Source organism: Epargyreus clarus, unplaced genomic scaffold (genome assembly GCF_041222505.1).
Source record: "Epargyreus clarus isolate Ecla_fem2 unplaced genomic scaffold, WU_Ecla_fem_2.2 ptg000021l, whole genome shotgun sequence".
Lineage (NCBI taxonomy): Eukaryota > Metazoa > Arthropoda > Insecta > Lepidoptera > Hesperiidae > Epargyreus > Epargyreus clarus.
The window spans coordinates 13,843,328-13,870,323 of NW_027332228.1; the positions used below are offsets into that span (position 1 = coordinate 13,843,328).

The window sequence follows — 26,996 nt, forward strand, 5'->3', positions numbered from 1 at the left end:
GGCCCGTTTGAAAAATTCACCCTGTATACTAGTAGGTTGGGTCGGCGCTTGGTCACAAAGTCATAAGGCTACCATTTATGATTATTTGTGTATAATTATGATTTTATCTTATAAAGTTACTCTGTAAATATCCAAAGTTATAATAATATGAATCCTTTTTATAATTATTTTTAAACATATCAATTAAAATTATGCTACCTCTATAGAATAAATTTATATTGTTTTAATGAATAGGATTATAAAAAGGATTCATATTATTATAACTTTGGATAATCAGAAAAATCAAAGAATCCTAAAGAAGCTTAGGCTTGCGATGTTATTTTAAAATATCTTTTTGAAAAACAATGTTTTGTACATAATATAATTTATTGAAAATAATAACTTTCTATACCTGTTGTTCCGATAAGTTATTTAGTTTATATAATATTTTATTTTGTTGTAATGAAATACAAATTACGAAATAAAACCATTTTCAATTATTAACTCTATGTTTTATTTATTATTATTACGATATTCATTATACGGAAAATAAGGTAACTTAACAATTACAGTTTTCTATTTTATGGCTCCTCTTCAGATATGAATACCTATATTAAATAAATTAATACAAGAATATAATTGACTATGTACCTGAAAAATTTGTAAGAAATAACTAAATTAATTAATTAGATCAATTAAAATGAAACTCCATGAGCGTTCAAGGCAGTGTGAGAAAGGCGTGGTACCTTATAATTAATTATAATTATAAATTCGGCACTTGAATATTTACATCATTATAATAATTATAATCTATAACTACTGACCTAGTAACGAAATAATGAACGTCGGGTTAGTTTTAATTTCGTGAAATAAATCCGAAGAAAACATATTTTACAAATTATAATAAATAAAATAGCAACCTCATACGTATTTTGATATGTTTTATTCAATAAAACATTTTGGTAATGTTATTCATTCGATTTTTTAAGAATAATTATGTAAAAGGATATTTTTTACTTTTGTAAAATTTTGTTACATAAATCATTGTTGTTGAAGTTTAGTCTAGGGTCCGTTTACCTACGCCTACCGGGCTGCAGACACAGGCATTGGCTTGCCAAAATAGTGTATAGCAAAATATTATTTTGTCTGCCACGGCCAGTGTCTGACACGTTCAATGTCTGTAAATAATATAAATGAGGCCTAATGAATGTGAACTGATGTCTTATTTTGTAGAATATTCAGTTTTGTGCCTCTCTTAAATTTGAACGTTTTGGGCCGACCCGAAATCCATTACTTGGTAGATCAATTCTATAACATAATACTAATATAAAATACAATAATAAAATTAAGATAGATTGTGCTTTCATATTTTCCTACATGCAAGAAATATCTTGTAGTATAAAATAAAGCAAGAAAAAGAAGTATGAAACATTCAATAAACAACACATTTTGCAAAATGTGGTTCAGAATGATAGAAAAAAGGAATCATACCTTTAATATTGTGATATTAAATCGGAATTATTATATTAATACATACAAACACAGTATTAAAATATATATCAATACTATTATTAGGTATTATTAGCTATTACTTCTTAGTAATAGCAAGTTATACTTTTTTTTTATTTCGGACGAAAGACAGTTAACGATAGCCAGCCTTCAAATTATGAATAGTAAATTTAATTAAATAACTACATTTTGTACATTCGCATTATAGTATTAATTGTTTTACTTATCCTAATATGCACCTTTATTATTATAATTCACAGACATCATCTGTTGTTATATATTTAATATTATTCTAATTCACTATCTATATTTCAATGATTCAGTTAAATGATGTATTCGGTTCACTTATTAAAATATTTTGTGAAGTGAATGCATATTCAGAGAATATTTTTATTTTCATGTATTGGTATTTTCAAATTTTAATACATTGTCGAAAATTTGAATTTTTATTTCATTAACTCATTATCTTTTCTCCATCACACTATATTAGTTTTCTTTTTTATGTACAGTCATGTATAAATCAAATTGTTGTGATTTTGTTTAGCACCAAACCCCAAATCTAACATGCCCTAAGCTTAGGGCGTATTCACCGTGATCTTATGTCCCTTCACAGACGCTCTGTCCTTGCTCTTAGCGTACTTAGAACAGTCGAGTACAAAAGTGATTAGTCCTAGAAGTGCAAAGACCGCGTAGAACACTGCCAGAGCAATGAGGAAGCTCTCGTGGTTCCACTCCCAGATGTGGTTGCCGCGGAGGTAGTTGTAGTTCGAGAGGACCTGAGTTCCGTTGGGAGGTGGGCACGGCGATTGCACTATGATGTCTAGGTGGGGTCTCTGTAAATAATAAAGTGTGTGAGAGGATTTTGCAGGAATCATTTTCTTAAGAGGCAGTTAGGTAAGGTTAGAATTAAAAATCTGTAGAAGTTATAACGATTGCTTAAAATTGCGGCGGTAGTCGAGTCAGCTCTTTCTTAGATAAAATATTAAGTTTGCTATGGTGCATATAAGCATTTGAGTTTAAAAGATCACAGTTATTTAATTTTTTATCTCCGATATTAATATGCACGAAGAGACAAGATGAACTTTAAGGAAGCTTAAAAGAAAGTAGAAATTGTATAACAGCATCTAACCTGTTTATTAGTGCACCTAATTTCTTTGCTAATGCTGCTCTTCAAGGCGGTCTCGTCGAGTTCTCTCTGCAGGATCTCCGCGATGGTCCAGCGCGATGGCGACACGTACTCTAGCCAGCGGGTGTACCAGGGTATGTCTTGCTGGTGCAACATCACACCGTTCACGAGACAGCTGAGTAAGAGACACAGTCCGGAGAGAACAGCGGCTGTCTTCTCCATCGGGACTATGAATATGGACGCCCGACAGAGCATCTGTATGCTGACGAGGTAGAGCAACATGTACCCTGGAAAGAATTTAAGTTATTAAATGAAGTTCTTGAAAAGAACTGGATTGGGTATGTTTGATGAGGAGAATAAAGCGTAAAGCGGGTTTTTTATTAGTTTATTTTTATTATATTCGATCTCGACTGACTATCTAGAAATATCTTTGCACCTTTAGCACGATTTGTACGAATTCTCGCCTTAGACACAAAAATGAATATGGTGCTGTCAAAATTAAATCTAGCTAAAAAAAGAACAACTAAAAAAATAATCAAGACAGTTTTTGCTTGAAATACCTAAATAAATATAGAAGCCATCGAAGGAGGTGGGTGATTGAGCATACAGCCCGCTCATGGCGTAGCTCGGAACCAGGTACGCCAGCCACGTCAGCGCTGCAGACCATAGCTCCAAGAATTGCTGCAAATTAAAGAACAAAATGCTGCAAAATACAAGATAACTCCCGACGTCACCGAAAATGAGACTGGCGACAGCTTGATAGTAAAGATCAGACCGGGTAATTAAATATTGAAAAAGATTATGCAGATGGATAAATAAATAGGTATACCTAGTCTTACAGGTTTCGCGGTCCGTAACTAAACTACGATATGCGAAATGTTCCTAGATTAAAGTGTAGATGGACTTTATAAGCGAGTTGCACTCTTTGCCACTGGCCGATAAGAAATCGTCGTTAACAATATAACGCAACATTTATACCTGTGAATAATCCACCGAGTAACTCACCAAATAATGACAAGTATGTCAACGCCGCTTACGAATACAACGTGCAATCGTTTCATTCGCGCTACAAAACTTACATCTCGCGGAAAACGAACGATCATCTTGGCGAACGTCGAATACGTCCGAGTTGGTTATTTATATTATATACTGGCATTCACGCCAATTCGTCTTTTCGTATTGTAAATGTTGCATAAAACGTAATCACAGACATGGTACTAGGAAACAAATTAGTTGGACTCACATCAAAGAGCAGGAACACAGTCCGTGAGTACAGCCCAACGGCGATATCACGTTCCACATGTGGTCGTAGCGCGCTGGCTTCCCGTATGCTGAGCCACAGGAGTACGGGCCACACGGTCAGGCACATCACGCTGTAGTGGAACCCGATGCGGTCGTTCTGGGTTAGCTGTGAAGAAATTGAAATGGAATATGAAACGTTTGGTTTTTATAAAAAGTTTTAGGAGGACATGATTTTAAAATGAGCCAAATCAGAATTATAAAATGATCGTCTAGGTCCATGCTCTTACAAAACAGTTTTGTTCCGTATCTCTTTTTTGTTGTCTTCTCTTTTATGTTGAACAAAAATCAGTAAAAATTGGAAATTAATCTTTGGACTGCTGAATTTCCCACCAATAGGATTTTTGAACCTTAATACTAAAACAATCACTGGAGAAGTAAGTTAAGTACCTTGGCATCCGTGGCAGGTAGATCCCAGAAGATGGTGCCTGTGATAAGCGACATGAAGGCAGCTAACAAGACGCGCGTAATGACATTCGATAGGGTGGTCATCTGAGTGTACAGGAGGCTTTTTCTGAAACAAAAAGTTTTCTTGCATTTTTGTCTTTGTTAATAATTTACGTCGAAAGAAAGAAAAAGAAAGAAGTGAAAGTAAGAAAAATAAGTTACAAATGAAAAATCCAGAAAAAGGTAATAAATCGGTAGTAAAAAGTGCATGTAAGCCAATAAATGGAAGTGATAAGGGCATACACGTAAGTAAAATTATAAGCATCAAAATATGGGTGCTAAGTACAAATACTGGTAAAAGGAATAAGTATAAAGTGCTAGTAACTGTGATAAGCGCAAAATGCCAATAACAAGTAAAGGTGATGAACGTGACAAACTTATAAGTAGAGGTAAAAATAATAAATTCACCTTTATTACTTTTAATATATAATTCACCTTTATTATATTTGATACCAGTGGAGGTAATGGTAATAAGTAACAAGAAACAGTTAAAGGTGATAATATGTGTGAAGTGTAAAGTATACTAACTGCAGTAGCGCCGCTGCTTGGCGTATGGGCGAGGGGGCAGCGCGGGGGGAGGGTAGCGGGGCGGGCGGCGGCGGCTCCGGCGGCGCCAGCGCACCCGCGAACACGCCAGCTAGGGCTTCGATGCGGCCCGAAGACTCCAGCATCGCCGCCGCTGATAGGTCGTCTAACGTCACAAGGTCCACTGCAAGAAGATTATATAGATTATATTGATACTTTTCTGGCCAAATACACTGGTGTTGGTCTATTTCATTTCTCCTATTTTAAATTTAAGTTAAGAAAAGTGCCAAATAACACTGTTTTTACATTTTAAAATTTTAGATTAAAAGAAAATTGTTGACCCGATAAATACTATAAAATCCTTATGTAAACCGAACGATGACTAGAGTTTTAAAAAAAATACGAAAATCTGGGTAGGATTTTTATCATATCGTAATTAATATAACGGTACTTACGGTAATAATCAGAAGGATTCTTGAAAGCAGGGCAAGGATAATCTATGGAAGCAAAATATGGCAACATGTCTCTTCTATAACCGCTAAACATTGTTCTACCTGCTGATATTAAAACCACCTGAAAAAAAATCACCTAATTAACACACATATAACCTACATTTTCCCTTGCCATAAAAAATATTAAAAGACAAAAGACATTTAAAAGAAAAAATAAAGAACCGTTGTCCATCAAATTAGATGGATAAAAACGAAAAAAAATCTCCTACAATCGCAGTAATTCATAAAACTATGGAAGGTTCGTTATATTATATAAAGGTATTTTTAGTATGTTTTTAATCAACGTGCAGTACCTTTGTCAACATCGCAAATATCTCATACGTCGGTGGGTGCAACGACATTATAACAACTCGTCCAGTACTGGCCCAATTCCTCAGATATTCCACTAGGAAGAACGTGTCGAATATATCCATTTCCTTGGTGGGCTGATCTAGGATCAGAATCGCCATGTCCAGTAACAACTGACACGCTACGTTCAACCGTCGAATCTCCGAACGGGTAAGACGTCCAACGTTCGTATCTCGGACTTGCTCTAGACCTAACTCTTCTATTAGAAGGTTAATCTGGAAAAACAATACCATGTTTATGAAATATTAAAATGTTGGTAAATTTATTTTGAAAGAGTTTCAAGTCACATATTATGTGACCCATAGCTAACCATAACTCATAGTAGCCAACCTTATTAATGGTCGTGTTAAATCCAAAGTCATTAAAACATTCAATTTGGTTCTGAATACAACACTGAATCTTGAATCAATAATCCCACTGATAGGAGTTAATTACAAATGTAGAGGAGGTTATAACTAAGATAAGAAAATTCTAAAAAGAACTTACTCGATCTCTATCGTCCATCTTGATTTGATTGTGATTGTTCCTCGGCCTCCGCAGCGAGGCGTGGAATCTAAGCGTGTGCTCCACCGTCATGGCTGGACACAGCGAAGTATCTTTGCGAACATACGCCGCTATCTTTCTTAGAGTTGAAGATGCTACTGGCTGCCCATTTAACACTATGTCTCCGGAAAGTTTCTGAGGAAGAATAAAAATGTTAGGAAATTCGATATTGTCACCCACTTACATTTCAATGAAACAAATAATTAAAGAAAGGACATAATAACTAAATAAAAGGGGAAAACAGGAGATTCTGTCTTAAGTGCATTCATATAACTTATAGCTAATTTTTAACTTTCATGATAGATATGAGAAGCCTGAGCGTTCAGCGAGTCCATTCCTCATATAACTACAATAAAAATTAAAATGATTGAAGGGATATTCCCCCATTTCTTCATTACCTTCCTTGCACCAGCTAACACGTCCAGGAGACCCGTAGCCTCATGTTGCGAAGTCGCTAGTACCGCTAAGATCTCTCCAGACTTCACTTCAAAACTCAGTCCAGACACTAGTAACGTGGATTTGTTTTCTGGTGATGTTATTTCTAAATTGTTAACCTGCGAAAAAGAAAATATTACAATGATCTGTAAAAGAATGAAGTGTAAAAATTTAGTACCTATATCAATTACATATTTAATAACATAACTTTCACATACCACTATAAAACAATTCACTACTACCTACAAAAGATATTTGATAGTAAAAAAATGTCCAAAGTGAACAATGAAACCATGTGGGTTAGTACTCATTTTATTATATTCTGCTCTAGGACCTTGGCAATCCTTATCATCATATCAAAGCCTAAAATCATATTAAATTATGTCATACTCACATAATAATTAGGATAAATGTACGCAGAATGTGTGTAGCCGTCCAAATGGTCGCCAGGCCGTAGTGTGGAGTGCTTCCTGGACTGTGCCAAGGACATGTGGCTTCCGGCTTTCGACATGCGACCGCCCAGGTGAGACGATGGCATTAGATAGCTGGAACGTTTTATCCTTTATGTTATGTTATGGTAATGGTTTTGTGTCAAAATTCATTTATTGTTTTGGTGACATTGTTTTAGTCTATGATTTGATGTCATTGCAGCTTTTTTTCAACGTGATACATTTTTTATTTCACTAATTACTATTAAGATAACTGCAGATATTAAACTAAATATAGTCAATGTAACTTTTAGTTTAAAACCTAATTGAACCCGGCTCCTCCTGCCAGTTGCCGCTCTTATCCTGCCATCATTTTGATTCCCATTATCATGTAAAAAAAAATATTAAGAAATGCTATTCAGCCGACTGTTGTGTGCAATCATCTCAAAGTTGGTTCATCTTACCAATGTGTATTTAAGTCGAACAGACGCTCAATGATCAACGCTCAACAATTTGTCTAGCCCAGATTTCCGAAAAACTTCTAAAATGATCAAGAACAAATCCAATATCTACCTCTGATGATCGTTTTCTGGCACGTAGTCAGCGACGCTGTTCCGGCGGTAGGAGCGGTGCGGCCTGGCGTCCACGCCGAGCAGGTTGGCCTCGCTCACTGACTTGTTCCGCGAGCTCGTCCAGTGCGAGTCGCCCCTGATGCCCGCTTGCTGCATCGCCACTACTGGTACTCCGGTTCCGTGCTATGTTTTGGAAAAGTAGAAGTTAGTTAATGAATTGGAATGTATTTATTTTGTATAGGCTAACGGGAGCACGTATAAATTGTAAGGTGCAATATTTTTCGTATCAATATAAATGGGAACCGATAGGTATCTGATCGACTGAGAAAAATCTGGTATGAAGAAGATAGCAATGAAAGTGAGTTTTCTATTATTTTCCTTTTTAAATTCTTTCCATTATATCAAGATTCAAGACTCCCTGTTTATTGATTATTGTTTTTTTATAAGATCAATTTTAAAGGAAAAAATAAATTATATGTAATTGTCTAGAAAGTTACCAGACACATTATGATTCAAGCATCTATCAAAATCACATTTATTAATAAAACAGACATTTAAGAAGGAAATTAAATAAAACTATTTTTGATCCTTCGAGCCGACTATCTCTAAACATTGGTAAAAATAATATTACCTGATACGATGGATGTAAATTCTGCATTCTAAAGTCCGGATCTGAACGGTACTTGCGACTATATTTGTAGTTAGTTGTGGTTTCGTTGTCTGAACTGTCATACCCTGATGAGGTTTCACGTATACCTCGACTTTGCCTTTGGATCCTAAAACAAAATTTGATAAATTGACCTAAAACTCTTTAAAGAAATTAATCCATAAGGTCTTGAATCGATTACATACCTTGGCACAGATTTCATACCGCTTCCAATTGATGTTTTCGGTTTAGGCGTTCCAGATCTTTGTGAGCCATTATGGTTTGGTGGGAAAACTCGTGGTAGTCCGAATTTAAGATAGGTGTACATATTCGAACCGAGGGCTGACCTGGTTAAATAATATACAAGTGATAATATAGTCAAATTATAAAACTAGATTTTAGTAGATAGTAAAAAGGTCATCAAGTTTCTTAATTTGAGGCTATTGATATTTCCTGTGACTAATATTCAATGTCCTCATGTACAGGAAAAATAAAATTAAATAAATGGTAAATGGACTCATATCTTGTTTGATTGGTTATTTTAGAGTGCCATTTTAGACTGGTGCTTTTACTTGAAATTAAAAAAGAGTATTTTTTATGGTCACCATCTTAATCATCACCTTCTTGACAATGCTATATGTTCCATTGATATTAATGTTGTTATGCATGATTATGTCTTGAATGAACCAGGTTATGACGTTTTACTTCAACACCCAAAACAACTTAGAACATTAACAATAGGTGGGATAAATGAATACTTACTTAGGTCCATATCTCGGGTGAGATAGGATCGACTGCACGGTGGTATCTCGCAGCTGAAAGTTGCCGTACGGCAGCGGACTCTTATCAGTGCTGCCGAGAGCACTGTCCGTGAAGTCCGAGTTCAGGTTTTGTCTGGAGAAACGCACAAAGATTACTCGTATATTGGATATATTGTGACATGACCACTGGATAGGTTTTCAGACGGGTAAATACAAAATTGCGAACTTTTGCAGACCGCCGAACGAAGAAAAGTTGCCTACTTAGGACATGTAATGAGAAGTTACAAATCCGAGTTGCAGCTACTAATAATGGTAAAAGAGCTGGCAAAAGAAAAATAGTTCGGACAAAGAATTCCTGGTTTCGAAATGTAGCCTTAAGAGTATTATTATTTTTAATTTATTTATTTATTCTTTCTTCAGTAACTTAATAAAAATATAGTGGACATTACATTTCAACTCACTAAAAATCTAGAGAAGTTTGTGGGATTTACAGCCGACCATCGGTGATTTAAGGCTCAATAGTCTGTTATTGGTAAAGTAGGTATTAAGTAATTGTCAAGTCATATAGGTACAAGACATTTTAGATTTAGTTTAGAGATCATAGTTTATGACAAATGTGACTCCTAACAATGACCTACTTAGCGCGACCTTTCCTCCCAAGAACCTTCAAACTATGATATGAAATTCACGGTGCGGCATTGTCCTTTACAAAGGATAATCCGCAATTCCCTCGGTATCACACGTAACTAGGATTATTCCCAGGAATATTTGAATGTTGATAATCACTTAGGTACTATTAGGAGGGCTGTGTTTCTGCGTAAGCCATTTTTAACATTTACCAATTCAAATAACATCTTTGTCACTACAAATACATATGTGATAAAGTTAAATATGAAACCTACATTTCATCACATTTTCTTAAATATTATCATGATAGATTCACTGTCTTCATTAAACTGTAAATTTATGATCCACCACAATCAGTTTGTATGTGTTACATTAAAATATGTGTTACAATTCCGACCTTGTTATTAAATTGTATGATGGTATACAGCGCTAATCAGCGGAAGCGGTAATCAGTATGAAATCTACGCAACAGGCGTTTGAAACCCAAAATTAGCTGACATTGTAAGTACAGTTGGGCGTAAGGTTTACCGTTGGTGGTTGCGCAACGCATGCCAGCGTAATAGCGAACATTATGGATCGTTTGCTCAAGTGGTTCCGACTAGAGAAAATCTCGCTATATTTTCTTCTATTGCACTGGTACTTAGCTGACCGCATTGTTTCTATTGTTAATTTGATCCACATGTTTATGCGTTTAGAAAGAGGTTTAGGAATTATGTTCACGCACTTGTTTTTATGAATAAATCAAATTATCATTTGCAAAAGATATTTTAGAGAGCGACACTGGCGACATTTCACTTCAACGACAGTCTGCGACATTCGCTGATGTCAGACAGTAAATAAATGACGATGGTCGACATGAACATGCTTATGTATCTGGAGGCACGGCAGTGCCTCCGCCAAGTCGAGCCAAAGCCAAAAAAAGCGGCACGGCCGTAGCATACTTTTCTCGAAGCAATTCGGCCCATTTTCGACCCCCTGTAACTTCGTTGCATATGAAGCTAGAAGCTTGAATTTTCAGGAGCCAAGCAAGCATTGTGTAGACACGGTATATTTCAAATTTCATTAAATTTGAACCAGTAGTTTAAGAATTACAAGTAGTCAAAGTTCGTAATTTTGTCACTCACTCACTGACTGACTGACCGATCATCAAAACTTTAAGGCACTTCTAGCAGACATAGAAGGTTGAAATTGAGAATACAATTAGTGTTTAGTATATAACTCATGGGAAAACTAAAATATTTTGCAATTTCTGTCCAGTTATCTAGATACACCAACTACATTAAATAACTTTGTATCCTATATAAGTTATATAGGATGACAAAGTTACATTTGCCGTTAATGAATCTGTGTTTCTGTCCGCGAAATGTAAGAGTAGTAGGGGAGCCGATGATGTTAAATGGGTAGAAACTCGAGCGCCGATAGGTCCTATACGATTGTGTAGATTACACGTTAGAGTGAAGAAAAGGTTGTGTGATATTTTTCGATTCACCGTGGGAATAGTGTCTAGATGATTCGAAAGATGTTAAAAGCAGAGTCAGACATACTCAAGGCGCGGCAGGTTAGTGATAGAGTATATATCTCTGATGCCGGAAATATGTTTATCTGCTGGTTTGGGATAGTCATACGAGAGGTAAAAATGGAAAAAAAAGTAACCAGCGCATTAGATTTTCAAAGGGGATATGAAGCTACCTCAGATGAGTCGCCCATTCGAAAAACTGACGATTCGATTCGAAAGACTGTCAGTGACTCTTCGAAGATTATTATACAGGATAAGATTATTATACAGGAAATTCCAACTGATGTTTTACTTATCATAACCCTTCATCTGACGATTTAGTGGAGGGGTTTTCTATACTGACGATTTGAAAAAAAAATAGAATGAGAATGTATGAAGAATAATGTATTTTCCATAAAATTTGCCTTTTCCTTTAGTTTGTTATACACCATTACTTTCCAGGGATCCAAGCTAATAAATGGCGCTATCAGATAGTGCATATTTTCTAGCATTATTTCCTTTATATTAAAAAAATTACCGCACTCGAGTATGTCCAGGTATAGATTTTTTTGCAACCTTATTACTCCCTAACGCCGCCCTCAAATCATCAGATTATAAATTTATTGTTTTCAGAATGTAATTAAGCTACTATAGATAATACATTTTTTTATTAATAGTCTGATGGACTTCCCTGGTTGAACCCCCCAAATGGATAGTTTAAGATACTCTATAGGATGTAAGGTATCTCCCATATCTTAATCTGCCGCGTTCGAGTCACTCTCGAAATCCCGTCTTGGGCTCCCCTACTATTATAGGCGACGTCAATTGTTTTTATTCTCGAGACAAAAGACGTTTTCAATTCCAACTTCAATTTAAATTCAATTCAAATAATGGGTGAAGTGCGAATCGAACTCGTACACTGAGGGTTCCGTACCACAAAAACATTTGTTTATTTTATTTTTATTTTTACTAATTGATATTATAGCAGCCATATAATGCATTGTGAACATTTCAACTGTAACATCTATTACGGTTCAATAGATAAAATGAAAAACGCCAAAAAATAGCAGGTCCTTATATATTTGTCCCTGTAGTTCCTGGACTAAAAAAGGGCTTCGATATCCCGTGCCTGTCGTAAAAAGCGACTAAAAGGGGGCTTCCGGAGTTGGGAGTGGCAAGAGGGAGCTCGAACCGTCCAATAAGTGTCCGCGGGAAGGACGGCGGTATGTGTAGTCGCATACCGTCGTGAACAAAGTGTTTGAAGGTGATAGAACCCTTTGTGGTTCGACTCCGGTGGCACCAACGCCACACCTATTTCTACCTAATAACAGCAGTGTTAGGAGTTGCTGTGTTCCGGTTGAAGGGTGTGGTAAGGGAGACAGACTTTTCCGAGGCGTTTCAGCTTAGTCCTCAGGGGTAGCGGCGCATCCGTGGCCGACCTCAGGTAGGAATATTTTATCTTATCTGGGGTTGATTACAGATGTCCATGGGCGGCAGTAGCCACTTACCATCAGGTGGACTGCATGCTCGTCTGCTACTCTTACATTATAAAAAAAAAAAAAAACACCGGATAGTTTAGGAGGAGCGAAAACTGTTCTCCCAACGCAGAGCTCGATCGAGGCATCGCGCTTAGAGGACTTCGGTTGCGTTCAGTCGGAGATCCCGGAGTTCTCCGACAAACGTTGAGGACGGCCACCGAAGGATTTTAGTGCGGCTAAAGTCCCACATAACCCGGCGTCACTCCCACGTCGTTGAGTACCTTTTGAAGGTTTCCTCCTCTTCATAAAGAAAAAGAAGGTCTTTGTATGGCAACTCTCCTTTATTTGAAAGTTTTTCTTTTTACTTTTATTACTTGTTGTTAAAGCGGCCACCATTATAAATATGCCGTAAAAAAATTTAAGTTTCTATCTATTAAGGATCCAGAAATAGAGCTCTATGTCAGACAGACAAACGGACAGCTTAGAAATAGGGTTCCGTTTTTACTCTTTGGGTATGGAACCCTAAAAAGTTATATAATATCAAAAACATTCCGAATTTCTGACAAATGTCATAAGAAGAAAACTAGATGTTACGGCTAATGTGCCTAAATCAGTTAAAACGCAGATTAGCTTGTCCATTACCTAAAGTACAAAACGAAGATTGTATCAATTTTTACCCCTTGACGTCGACCCATGCATGCTATGATGCGTCGTCGTGTCATGAATTTACGACAAACTTTGTATATTTTCACGAAACAATATCGCTTTGCGGCACGATGTCGCTATGTATCACACTACGTCGTCGTGTCGTAAAAAGGCATGTGTTTTAGTCCTAAGAACAAGTCTGAAAAGATGTTTCAAATTTTAACTACATAGTTAATCTGCATATTTTCTAGCTAATCTTAAGACTGCCTAGTTAATGTGTATGCTAACGTATTCTACAATCTAACGGCAACATACACAAAATACAATAACTGTCGTGAGGTAAAGCAACTGTCACCGTATTATAAAATAATAATAAGTTTGTTTCCAAGGAAACAAGTGTTTAGGCAAATTTCGGCCTTATTGCGCATAAATAAATGTCTATGAAAATAAGCTTACATATAAAAATTTACAATGTTCACAATGGAAAATCCCTAATAACTTCTAAAAGGATTACCCTAATTACACAATTCCTTTTGCCCTATCCGTTTTAGACCTAAACCTACCAAATGGCATTAAAGACAAACCAATATATATACGAACAAAAAATCATGTTTTCAACTTACGTAATATTAGGTACCTAACATTTCAACGCAATATTACAAAAATTTAGTTATATTCATTTCAAGTGATTCGAAATAGGAAACTGTTATATAAATCGAGCTTAGATAGCCACTTTATAACATATTCTTGCCATGATCACCAAAAATATCAGCTCCTAGTGGCTTGATAATTGATAGCTATAAAAAAAACGAAAATCCACAGTTTAATGTTGAATTTAAACAACCGTCCATTGCACAATTAGGGTATTTTTTTGCTCCATTGCTTGCACAAAACAGTTACAAATGCGTGTAAAAATGAACTGACGAGTCGAGTCGAGTCCCCCCGAGATAACTAGTCGGTAAGTGGTGTCTATGTGTGCGTTACTCCAGCCCACTTTGTATGAAGATTGACTTCTGTTAGTTTTTATTTTGTGGTAATACCTACCCGGAAAAAACGTGGAAACTATTATAAGAAACCTTTTTAATATAAATTATTTGTAATCTATAATAGCTATATATAAAATTATATTGTACGGTGAGTTAAGTTTTAAATAGAAGTGAATAAAAATATAGTCTAGCTGAAAATATGTATTATTAATATACTCTGCAAATAATAATTCTAAAAATAACTACAGTTGAATGCAAAAGACAAATGCAGACTAATAATTTTAGTATGAATTTGTTAGCGGTGAGTAAACTTATTGAAAAAGGATTTACTGTTAATTTCTTGAAAAACGGTTGCACTATTAGTAACTCTATGGATAACATCATCGCAACTGGCCACAACGTACATGGTATATATAAATTTAAACAATTTGTCAAATCACCGATATGATATTTGACAATGTCAAATAAATATTGGCATAGAAGACTAGCCCATATTAATCCGGAATATAAGAATATTATGACCGGGCTTGATGATGTGAACATTACGACGGATATGACGACTAGTAAGAAACCATTTCCAAACCTCTGAACGCGAACGAACGATATACTGGAGATCGTACATACAGATTCATGTGGTCCCATGGAAGCTACTTCACTCAACGGTTCAAGGTACATGTTATTATTTATCGACTATTATTCACGAATGACACATGTTTATTTTCTCAAATATAAGAGTGAGTATTTACGAAATTTCAAAAATATAAAGTGTTGAAATGGGAACTAGCAAGTCGAACAAATGTAGGTATGAGATCAGATGGATGAACGAAATTTTGTAATAGAGCTTTCAATATTTTCTTATCAACAAATGGAATTCTACATCAGAAGGCGATGCTATATACCCCTAAACAAATTGTTGTGGTTGAAACAGCTAACAGAACTATTATTGTAAATGCGAGAAGTTTAAAACGAATGTTATCATTATTAAATAAACATTTCATTTAATTTCATTTCAGAAGTCAGAAGTATATTATAAATTGAACCGAATTTGAGCAAGAGCAGTAAATACTGTGGTTTATATAAAAAACCGGAGTCCGACGAAGTCAGTGAAAGATTACCAATGATTTTTGTCGGATATTCAGAAGAAAGTAAGGGATGTCGATTATTTAATACGAAGACACGTTAAATCACTATAAATAAATAAATAAATAAATCACAATCAGTAGAGATGTTTTTTCCTGAGGACAATGGGAATAATTTCAGTTGTCAAAATAGTAACTTTTTTTGATTTAATTTATTGTCATGTTCGAATGAAAGTGATGATGAATGGCAAGATTATTTACATAACTACAAAGACTAACTACAAAAATTTAATTGGCTTTAAAAAATCTGTTGTTGAGATTCAACTAGTAGAAGGTACCGGAAAGGAAAAGAGTAGAAATATCTACAAAAAGGAATGAGATGCCATCAAAAACAATGCTTGTAAAAAGATCCAAGTCTCGCCATTCAGTTCTTCTACCGTAAAAAGTTTTGAGATCTATGTAAAACCAAGCCGGTAAATGTATGCAGTCCCTACTTAAGGGACCTTCTGTCTTAAGGTATTATCTCACTATCTAACCTAACAACATCTCATGGGACCATACCAATATTAAAAATCTTTTATGTTCTAAATAAATCGACGTGGCAATCGTACTAATGTTACCTATGTGATGCGATATGATAAGATGAAAACACAATGTGACTTGCAGTACGATTGCCACGTTAATTTATTTAGAACATAAAAGATTTTTAATATTGGTATGGTCCCATGAGATGTTGTTAGGTTAGATAGTGAGATAATACCTTAAGACAGAAGGTCCCTTAAGTAGGGACTGCATACATTTACCGGCTTGGTTTTACATAGATCTCAAAACTTTTTACGGTAGAAGAACTGAATGGCGAGACTTGGATCTTTTTACAAGCATTGTTTTTGATGGCATTAACTCTTATGTTTGTGTGTTACTTCCCTGACGTTATTGTGGTTAAACCCCCAAATATCTATGGTCAAACCAAACCACTCGAAAAAACTTCGAAAACTAATGGATTGGAAATAATTAAAGGTTCAAAGTAGTCTTTGATTATTAGTCTTTGATTTGTTAGTACAAATCAATTGGGTACTTGACAGTTACAACAATAAAATATGAAATATGTTGGATATGATAGCTTATAAGTAAACATAAATTATGCAGTATTTCGTTTATTTTTTAATATGTTCTAAGTATTTTAATTTTTAAAAAGAAATTTTCGATTTTTTATCTGTAGATTTTAAATCCCAAAACGGCGACAGTGCTGCCTCAAATGTCATGTGACGTCACTACATCGAAACCTGTCGATCACATCGAAACCTGAAGTATGTGTAACGTCGAAGTTTATTTCTATATTTTCAATGTGTTGACGTCACGCTACGAAATGACACTTGACCGCCTGTTTTGGCGTAACGTTCCGTTTACCGTAATAAAAATATGTTTTTTATTAATAAATAGCCCTTTTTTCGAAAAAATGATCAATGAAAGGCATATATAATACGTATATGAATTCATTAAAACAGTTTCCCAAAAAGTGTCAAGTAGCCAATTTCTAATTTAATTAAACGCCTCCAAAAATTCAGTGAGCATTTTTAGCTAAAATCATGTGTTGGGTAAATGATTCAGACATGATTTCAAAAATTCCTGCAAATAAATCATCAAAATTATACCAAAATACAAAATTTTGCAAAAATCATAGACTGGTTACCGATAAATGGACCAGGCGTGCAGATCCTCGGAGTGCATGCCGCGGGGGTCGTGCATCAGCGGGTTGGACGGCACCGAGTAGCGCCGCTCCCCGCCGAGCCCGAGCGCCGACTGCGACATTACGCTGCAACACTGGGAATTTAGATAATTTATAAAATTAAATTCATAATTCATAAGATCAATTATGTATTGTAATTTATCGTGAAATCAAATTTAAATCAAAGGCTCATCAATACTTATAGTAATCATCTTCACTAAACTCATAAGGTTTTTTTATGCTATTTTATAGTTGTTTTCTGTAACTTTTGTTAAATGATAAATACATAAAAAAAATGTTTTTTAAAGGCACTTATTAATAATCCCTGGGTTAACCAAGCTAACAGCTAAAAGTCCCGGGTTCGACCTTATTTTATTCATTCTATATTAATTCTGATTCGTAGTTTCAAAGATTAAGAAAATCTCGTGAAGACGTATAGGACAATTCTATTATGATTTCACAGACTTTTCAGAGGTATAAGAAATAATCCCCCATTCATCCTGATACCACCGCAGTGGATAACTTCTGAACTAATATTGATAATGATGTTATCTTACCAACCTATATCATCCCAAAATGGTGCTAGCCTCTATCTTCCTCCTGTGCATTGTTTTTCACCTTTTATTGGTTATCATCTGAAACAAATAACAATATATTTAATAAAAAAATCTACCTGAATACATAATTAATTGTTAGCAGGCCTATAACAAGCGGGTTTCTACATGGATTTTCCCGGTCAATACAATATATTTTTTATAGTGCTTCCTCGTAATAGTTAGTTAGAATGACAGAAAAAAAGTAAAATTGATTCTGTCGAAAATAGTCATATCCTTTTCGATGTCCAAAATATGTGACTATAAAGGCCGCGTCACATTGCGTCACCGGACGCGAATGCGACGATCACGCCCGCGCCATTGTCAAAATAATCGAAATGATAACGGTGGAGCATTTCATTTGTAAATTAAATTGTGTGTTTAACTGCCTATCACATTTTAATAACTAGGATAGTCTAAGGTTCGATTCCCAGGTGAGCAGAAATCAAAGTGGTTAAACATCAGAAATTAATAGAGTACATGTTTATTCTTCAGTATCGTTGCATGTGCATAGGTAATGGATGGAGGAGTGGATTGCAAGTACGTTTGCTAATTCAATCATATAAAAAATATATTTTGGTCTCCAACAGAATTGAGTGACCATTTACATCTCTATTAAAATTCCTTTGTTAATTTTCCATTTTTTCATGTCTCACAACATGATTCAGTGTTGGCACGACTTGGTTAATTATGCAGGAATTGGTATTGAATTGTAAATTGATTCAAATACAGCACTTACATTATAAATTGAAATTAATATTGACATAAGTAATATAAATGCGTTTTAACTACTACAAAGTCAAATAGGTATAACAGAATAATATATTAACAATGTGTATACATTAATATCCTAATAATATAAAAATAATTTATTAAATCTAAATAATATTACGATCCTTTTTAAGTAGTAATACGCTACTAACATGTAAGCCAACAATGCAATTAAGCACTTAAGCAATACAAATATTAAACCCAATCCACCAGAAATACCGAAAAAAATTCCCAAGTCTGTACCACCAACAAGTGATTCGCCTCAAAAAGTACCACAGATTAATTTGTAGGCAAAATTTGTTCGACTATTTATAAAATCAAACTCTGATAAAATTGGTTTATCGATCCAATTAAACTAATTGCGAGCAATATCGCCCGTTGCGATGCAACGCAATATCGACTGCCAATAAAAAAACTATAAGCAACATTAATAGGCAAATGATTTCCCATTGACGCTGCAATCGAGGGAAATGTCAAGTAACAAAGACAAACTATCGACAACATAAGCCTTGAACTAGGCCTTTAACTTAGTAAGCAGAGCTGAGCGATCCGTGGGAGCACATTGTTCTCCGCCACGGATATGAATCTTGTGTAATGAAATCATCAGCAATGTAGCTGGAATTGAAACACGATATCATGATAATGCTGTTATGGAATGTTTATGACCAGTGCAATAAGTGGAATAATCAAGATTCTATCTACGAGAATTACAATTTCTATAAGTAGATGCAATCGGCCATGTAGTTTAAATGAACGTAGATTATACAGTTGCGCAGTTTTAAAGAGCTTAAAAATTTTACTCGACTGTGGTAGATAAAGTATTTCGTGCGTATGTATGTATGTAGTACATATAATTATGTATGTATGTGTGACGGATTTTAACATATTATGTGGTGTTGCTGAATTCTTCTAAATTGTGGGTGTAAAATAAGGTACCTACGAGTACACTGTTCTTTTCAGTAAGTTATTTTAAGCAGTAGAGTTTTTTGTTTTTTCAAATTAGGTACAACTTTTATTACTAGTAATTATAACAAAGCTCTTTAAATTATACCTATAATATAACATCTGCTAGAAAACAAAATAGATGATGCAATTATACAAAACATAAATCAAGAAATAAATTAATAATCCGATGTTTGAAATTTTAATACAAGTCAATAAACTGAATGTAAACAAGGAAGTAGAAAACCTGATTTATGAATATTAATTTGCATTCTGCGCCTTTGAGAATTTCAAGTATAGGTATCTAGTCTCTGAAGGATAGTCAGGAAATGACGAACGGCTTATAGAGTCAATGTAGTCAGTAATGAAACATAATCCATTTTTTGCAGTCGGGTTAAAAGAAGTTGAGTATGAGTAAATGCAAAATTATCTATATTATACTCCTCCAGGTATTCATAGTTATTTATTTAATATGTCACCTTAATACAAGGAATCAATGCGAAGGTCCTAAAAACTTAATGTGGAATCCAAAGTCCATAACTACTTTTCACCACAGTTACGTAAAATATACTAATAATGAAGATTACAACTAAGACAGTTTCTTTGGTACCCAAAATCGAAACTTGACTCTACGTAAAATTTAAAATCCTTATTCATTTACCCGCAGCAAGATTCATTCCTTCTCGTCCTAATTTTGTTTCAACACAAGCTCGCACATCATCAATACCAGAAAGTACGGCTATGCTCTTAACCTACCTTGTAGATAATTTTCAGCGGTTTTGCAAGTCCACGCCTATCACAGGATCTTGCTCTACAAGTCCCGACGAGCTAGCCAGGGAGTGGTCAAACAGGTTTGTATGCCCCGCGTACCTATCGACGTGTAGGATTGCTGACTTGTTTTGATAGAGCTCATATCGTATTTGCATATAATAAATGATGCTGTTTATTTTGCCATCTAATTCGGCTACGGTAATCCCTGTAGGTTTGATTGGCAATGTTTGATTTGGTTCACAATTATATAGTTTGTAAAATATATGATTGTTCTCAAGCATACACTACTTATATTAATTCGAAAGGTTTTATGACCCATACTTTCAATTATACTTCACTTACTTACTACCAAACACGCTTAAAACCATACTATATAATGTTAGCAAAAAACTTCTAAGTATGCTTAAAACTTTTATAAATGTTGCCACCATTATTTGGTTTGATAGTGAGAGCTACTGAACTCAATCAAGTAGTTTATAGCTGATAAAGCCTATCCGCATTTAAATCTATAATACCCGGAACCGTATTAATTTCGATTGCATCGGTATTACCTTCGAGGAGATTTATTCTATGTCAACAATTAACAGCTGTTGCAACCGGTTACTCGATGCCAATCGGTAATTTCATGGTTCAACGCAACCCTAATCCCATGGCAATTATTTTGGAACTTGCAGACCCTCACCTCAATCGGTAAAAGATAATCATCGCTACCGGTTACACGTTGCGTGCTGAAATATGGTAATTGCAAATGCCAGCTCGTTTTTATCGATGCTTTCGATACCTGACTCATTATTTTCTGTCGACTTCTTCTATAGGTACTAGAAATTAATCGACTGATATTTTTTTCAATCATTTTTCTAGGATTTCAATCATTTGTGGTCAAATAACTTCCTTGATTTGGGTATTTCCGTATGAAGAGTATTTTCCTATCATCCAAGTTACATTTTTTTCATAATATAGGAATAGCAGACGAGCATGCAGTCCACTTTATGGAAAGCGACTACTGCTACCTATAATAATAATAAGATAAGATTCTTAATAATTTGATGGCAAGAAAATAATCTTGCCATACAATTATGAAGCCTTCAAATAGTTAAATGTTAGTAAGCCACCCAAGTTATGCTGTAGGTAAATAGTAGGAACATATCTAATATCTATAATAAACCGACATCAGTGGGCGTCGACCGCTTTTGTATGTAAATTCTGATCAAATTAGTATTACCCACATGCCTTTCCTATAAGTCACAACAGGGAAGTCTCTCATAGGTCATGTCCTCTCTATATAGACCAATCACTAATTCTTTTGACATTAGTATGGTATCATTAATTTTGTGTTTATTAGAAGCTGATTAAATAGTTGTTCTGTCGATTTGCATGCTCTTTTCAATTTTAAATTTAAAACTGTGAAATTAAAAGTTAACCTAGAAGCAACTCCAAGATACCGTGAGAAGGAAGCACTGTGATATTAATTCTTCAAAATCTGCGCTGAAATCCTATAACTGATAGTAAAGTAAGTTTTAGTTTCGTCCTTTGGTCAAAACTGCAAAGTGCCAGGATGCCAAGGGTGCCAAGCATATTGGACACAAAGACAAGTAGGTATACATACACTCAAGAAGCACCGCTATGGCAACCACAGCTACAAGACTATCAAAATGTTAATTTAAAGTAAAAGAGAAATTGTTAATAAGAAAACTTTCAACTTAATGTACCTATATAGCATCATTTCATGTTACGACACAATAACGTAAACCATTTTAATTGGATTAGCATAAGTGTATATCAGTATTATGTCGTTAAATCGATACTAATGAATGTGAAATTTTCAATTACCGCAGTGTGTTGAACGACGTCATATCTTGAGATTACTGATTTATATTGCTTTCTCTGGCTTGGAAGCACCAGTTTTCGCTTGATCAAGTACTAGTTGGGAAGGCTACTAAATCTTCATTTATCATACGATCATTTCAGATTAGGGGCTTGTTTTACTGTTATTGGATAACGACATTTCACATCATATTTTGCAATATATGAAATCAACAAAGCTTATATTTTCATTCATTAACCCTTGAATATCCACTGTCAACTATCCATCAAACCGCTGATGCTTGATAAGGCCCATAACTTAACATGAGTGGAATTAGCGACGTGGTCTCTCGCTTCTCGAGTTTTTTCTCTCCATTTACTGTCAGTCTTTCCAGACGTATGATCAGTCAATTGCCAGTTACTATTACAAGCTTTGATCTACCACTAGAGGACGAAAGTCACTTTTCAAGCACAGCCTAAAATAGTCTGTCAGGAGAGCTAATTAGCGAACATAAAACAATAATTAAATTACAGAGTTGAATGTGTCATTGTCGAATTTAAGAAATAAAGAACGAAAAAAAGAAGAGAAAGCTTAGCAGCAAGATATATTGCTATTTGTAACAAATCGCCCGCGATCTGGCAGGCGATTTACCAAATGAAAACTCCATTACTTTGTACTCGTGTTGGTACATCACTGTCTGACCGACATTATGAATAATGGTTGAATAGACAAGTGAACAATAAACAAGCGAATGGAAACTACAATGGGTATTTTAATGCAAATTTTTGTTTTGTGATACGCGCGTCAGTTGCATGGAGTGAAGTGTTCTGTTCTATTTTTGTACTGACTGATGGGAGAAGCTAAGATAGGACGAAATTTGACACTACGAACCACAGACCTGTATTTGTTTAAATACAGGTCTGTGCTACGAACTTTGAGGGGAAAGAAAGAAAGAAGGAAAATACTTTAACCTGAGGAAAGTAATTCTATTATGAAACGTTGCTATATGTGGGTGAAGGATGAAAACATGCAATTCTTCTATATTCGGCCTAAGGCCTAAGGACTGCTATTGGGGTCACCTATCGTGAAACAGCTCTTGCGTTTTGGTGAAAGGATGTGCATGCTTGCTAACTCATAAGTTTGGTGAGTCCACAGAAGTGGTAATGCATTTGTGATCGCCTTCAGGTAGAATCCCTATTTTATATGGTTTTGGTTAACAACAAGTGTATATGAGCGGCGTTAGTCACTCAACATTAGGTGGGCTGCATGCTCATTTGCTACTTTAATTAGACACAAAAATAAACCCAATTACCTAGCAGTTCACTGAAAAAAAAAAGTAGATTTGTGTTCATAAAATTATTAGATACGAACGTACCTACATGCTTAAATCCTACATAAATATTAACCCCGTTTTATTGGTGACCAAACCTAGACTGGAAACGAGTCATTTCGACACTATAAAATTATAAGCGCAGTAAGTAGGCACGTAGTTATCAAAATTCTAGCACACGCCAGATTATCTACAACGAATGCTCTTCGCATTATTGCGTTGGCCACAAGTGTACAGTCAGCTTCAATAGTAGATGAGCATATCAAAATTCCAAAAATAGCTATACACTCAAACGTTCATAAGTAGCTAAACATCCCTAGCTTCATAATTAGATAAACATCGTTAAGCCCCAAAATTAGATGAACACTAATGCCTTAAAAGTAGCTGAACACATATTGTACATAATAGCTAACGTCACTTATATGATATGTCATTGTTCAGCTACTTTTGACACTGTAGTGTTTATCTACTTCTGAAACTTTACGACATTCATCTAATTATGGTGCTAGTTAAATTCAGTGTGTTTTTGAAACCTTCATATGTTCAACTACTTTTGGAGCTGACTGTACTTGCCGAATTAGCGCCTTGTTTTATATTTAGTGCGTCGAAGGATATCACTTCACTCCATATAAAGGATCGGTGCAAATTGGAAAGGTTAAACAAAAGCCTCAGGTTTTTATTCATCGAATTTATGATACCTATTTAAAACGCAGAGGGGTATGAATCAGTTCCCGATTGAACAGATATTTAATTTATGAATATTTTTTTAGATTTGAATGTTTAAGTACATATTATACTCTTTGTGTGTTATTATACGGGTACTTCACGGGTAGAAAGTATCGTTTTGCAATTTGATGTAAGAAAAAATATCATCTTACAATATTTAGGTACTAAGTATACTTGAAACGGTCTTCGCAAATAGAGCTATACTCTCTACCAGATGAACATGAAGTATGAAGACAAGCATAAATAACATCTTGAACAGCAATTTATTGCAGCCATATAAAATACGTCAACTATGAAGCTCACAATTAAAATAAGATAAAAAACAAAAGACAATCTTCAGAGGAATAAATCCTTCGTTACATTACATTATACCCCTACATTACTATGAGTTTTCGATTACCGCAGAATGCATGCAAAGTTGCAACAGTGGAATGCGTGCGATGGCAGTACCGGTCTATTTTTACCTGGACGGCAGCCGGCGCCCGGCTAGGGTTGTCACCTTTTACCTGAACGCGGAGGGTAATGTTTTTCAAACGTATGCATGTGTGCATGTGGTACATACATGGAGTATGTAAGTATGTGTGTCTTTTTCTTTGGCACGCCCTACAGCTCATACATTGCTATATAACAAGAGGTGTCGTTGGATTCGTTTACAGTGGGAGTAATATATTGAAGCAGTCGGGCTTTTTGTTTTTTTAATAATTCAAAGAATCTTTAAAGAAAAAGAGTTTTTTGTTAAGAAAAACATTCCAAAAATATAATTCATACTTATACTTTTACATAATGTAGGTTAAGACGACAAATATTTTGACAATATTTTTAATAACCTTTTTTATTTGAAAACCACTACTCATGAAGCTATTTCGGGGAAGAGCTCCACGACATCAGAATTACCGAAGAAAAAATATATTTCGTATGTATCGTACTTTATTATTTTTATATAATATATGGTACAGTTGACGAAAATATAGTACTGTATATTATACGTATGTACTTTATACGGGTGGCAACCCTATGCCCAACGGTCGATGACCAGCCGTCGACCCTTCCATTGTACCTTACACCTACCTCAATCACGAAGATTTTTCTCAGAACAAAGGACACGCGAACTTGGCACATTCGTGTGATTTTTTTAAATTGTAATTAATTTATAATGTGGGACTGTGGCTACTTAGATAAAAAGATATAGACGAAACCTTACGGAAACTTAATAAAACAATTGACTAAGCGTCATGAAAGATTTCATATTTTTTCTAAGGTTGAAGTAGCTACCAAGCTTGCATTCCATCTAGTGATAATATTGATAAATGAAAATTTATTGATAAATTAGAATTTATTGTCGTTGGTTAAAGGTGGTTAACCACCACCCATGGATATGTATGTTCAACTCCATATATTACTGATTCTACATGAAGCTGATAACAGATGTGTTGCCACTCATGAGGACTAAGATTCATAATACCTTAGTACCAATATCCACTCTTCTACCAAAACGCAGAAATGTTTACGCTAGGAATGAATGTAGCGATGGTACCTCTCCGGTGGAACCATACTGCCTCTACCGCCTCTACCACCTTTCAATACTGAGTGTGTTAATTTTGCATGCAATTTTACTTGTTATACTAAATAACAACTCATCCGAGTTTCTGCTTTGTAATTTACACAATCAGGCTGATTTAATACTTCAATACGTTATTCCAGAGGTTTTATCTATATTTTTATGATCTGAGTGATTTAAAAAAAAGTATCTTATTGCAGTCGGAATCGTTAATAAGAATTTCTTGTTGCTTCTAAGACAATGACAAGGTGTTGATGTTATAAAATATGTATGAGAGGTTCATAAAAAGGCGAAGACCGCACGCACTCTCCTCACGACATCGTGGCACGTTTTAAACACCAGAGGACTTTATAATGCCCGCGACTTCGCCTGCACGGTGGCCACCAACGGACACTATTCTTCATAGTAATAAATAATAATCAACCTTTTTGCCTACCAAGCTTTGAATTCGACAGTTACTGCCAAGAAAAGACACGTCTATAATATATATAATAAAAGTTGGATAAGATTGATTTACTAACTCTACAAGAGTGTCTACAAGAGACTCTACAATCGGAACGAAACAAAATATATATAGAGCGTGCCGCTGCTTATCATACGAACGAACACACGAACAATTTGTGAACAACGGAAAGTGTATGATAACTAACGGTAGCGATTGTTTTTACGACCACCTTGCATCATTGTACAAAGACTAGTTTTCAAGTTATTTCTCAAGTTTGTTCTTATTGTTTTACTGCGTTTCTGTACCCTTACTATGAGTTTTGTTAGTTTACGTTTTGACAAAAAATACTGTTTCTGTTTTTGTTTACGTATTACCCATATATGTATTTCCAATCAGTTCTGGTACAAACCGCTAGGGGCCCTGATAGGAAATGTATGGGCAAATACGTAAACAAATACCAAAACAGTCGTTTTTGTAATAACCATAAAAACTCATTCTAAGGGTAGGTACTGTTTCGAATTTTAAATGTTTATGATGAAATCTTCCAAAATACATATATAAATAACCACATAAAACTCTTGGTAAGAAAACACAAGAAAAACATCATTCATATAAAAATATAAAACGAACTTGTTAACTATTTCAAATCATGATTCCCATTTTTTTAGTAATGATAATTATGATACTACTTTCCATTTGGTAGGTACTTATATAAAATGGGACATTAAGAAATTGTAAAAATGCTAGTGAAGTGGAAATAAAGCGATCTTTAATTTTTAAGGTATTGCAAAGATCCGAAATACACCCAGTTAAAATCCCATCAACGCAGCTATATTCTACGACAGTGTTTCTCAAAGTTAAGAAGGTCAGTTACCGTAGGGGGTACACTA

The 26,996-nt window shown here is 35.0% G+C and overlaps 1 protein-coding gene across 1 annotated transcript in view; it reads right to left on the reverse strand.

Moving 5' to 3' along the window:
- Positions 1 to 469: 469 nt before the first annotated feature.
- LOC140751061 (uncharacterized) overlaps positions 470 to 26,996 on the reverse strand; it is a 65,838-nt gene continuing 39,311 nt past the window's right edge. Inside the window, exons 2-18 of the mRNA XM_073084887.1 lie at positions 17,728 to 17,801; positions 17,131 to 17,261; positions 9,132 to 9,263; positions 8,576 to 8,716; positions 8,355 to 8,499; positions 7,725 to 7,906; positions 7,118 to 7,268; positions 6,687 to 6,842; positions 6,232 to 6,423; positions 5,691 to 5,960; positions 5,341 to 5,458; positions 4,889 to 5,069; positions 4,304 to 4,427; positions 3,858 to 4,022; positions 3,175 to 3,295; positions 2,618 to 2,901; positions 470 to 2,321 (exon numbers count right to left, since the gene is read on the reverse strand). Coding sequence (XP_072940988.1) covers positions 2,064 to 2,321; positions 2,618 to 2,901; positions 3,175 to 3,295; positions 3,858 to 4,022; positions 4,304 to 4,427; positions 4,889 to 5,069; positions 5,341 to 5,458; positions 5,691 to 5,960; positions 6,232 to 6,423; positions 6,687 to 6,842; positions 7,118 to 7,268; positions 7,725 to 7,906; positions 8,355 to 8,499; positions 8,576 to 8,716; positions 9,132 to 9,263; positions 17,131 to 17,249 — 2,739 coding nt within the window. The 5' untranslated portion in view covers positions 17,250 to 17,261; positions 17,728 to 17,801 and the 3' untranslated portion in view covers positions 470 to 2,063. The remainder of the gene's footprint in view (positions 2,322 to 2,617; positions 2,902 to 3,174; positions 3,296 to 3,857; positions 4,023 to 4,303; positions 4,428 to 4,888; positions 5,070 to 5,340; positions 5,459 to 5,690; positions 5,961 to 6,231; positions 6,424 to 6,686; positions 6,843 to 7,117; positions 7,269 to 7,724; positions 7,907 to 8,354; positions 8,500 to 8,575; positions 8,717 to 9,131; positions 9,264 to 17,130; positions 17,262 to 17,727; positions 17,802 to 26,996) is intronic.